At 39.4% G+C, this 597-nt stretch overlaps 1 protein-coding gene across 1 annotated transcript; it reads right to left on the bottom strand.

The window, feature by feature from the left end:
• Positions 1-295: 295 nt before the first annotated feature.
• On the bottom strand, positions 296-500 carry SARC_18162 (hypothetical protein; the record flags this gene model as incomplete). The annotated part of the gene is made up of 1 exon (XM_014287755.1): positions 296-500. A coding segment is annotated over one exon (205 nt), but the record flags the coding sequence as incomplete, so codon positions are not given.
• Between the last annotated feature and the right edge of the window lie 97 nt (positions 501-597).

Below are 597 nucleotides of genomic sequence, written 5' to 3'. Positions count from 1 at the left end.
TATATATATATGTACATATATATGTATATGTATAGATATAGATATATATATATATATATACGTGCATATATACGTGTATATGTATATATATATATATATATATATGGAATTTATTAGAGGCACGTTAACACCTATTTGAAGGTATTCACAGTTACACTTATATTCACAATGTGGCTGTCTACAAGAGACATACATACGTTTTTTACTTCTCCTTGGCTACACAGAACAATATATTTGGCCGTCTATAGGCACACATACACGTATAAGTTAACTACTACAGGCCTAAACACCTTACCTTCTTCGCTGGCAGTGACCAATTGGGTGGCATTCTCAGGACTCCACTCGAGCGCAATACAACGTGTGCGCACACTGCCACTGTCAGCAAACGTGATGATGGGTCTACTCTCGCGCAGATCCCACACGACTGAAAGGCCGTCTACGCCTGTACTGGCTATGATGTGCGGCACCTGTTTGTTCCAGGACACTCCGGTTATGTCTCCCTGTGTATGAACATGAAATTTATACTTCAATGCGAGTATGGAATATGCGTAGAAGGCGTAAATACGTATATGAATGGCAGGACTAAAAGGCCTTCAA

Source organism: Sphaeroforma arctica (genome assembly GCF_001186125.1).
Source record: "Sphaeroforma arctica JP610 unplaced genomic scaffold supercont1.14208, whole genome shotgun sequence".
Classification (NCBI taxonomy): Eukaryota; class Ichthyosporea; order Ichthyophonida; genus Sphaeroforma; species Sphaeroforma arctica.
The sequence above is the reverse complement of the archived record's forward strand: the minus strand, read 5'-3'. Positions and strand labels throughout refer to the sequence as shown.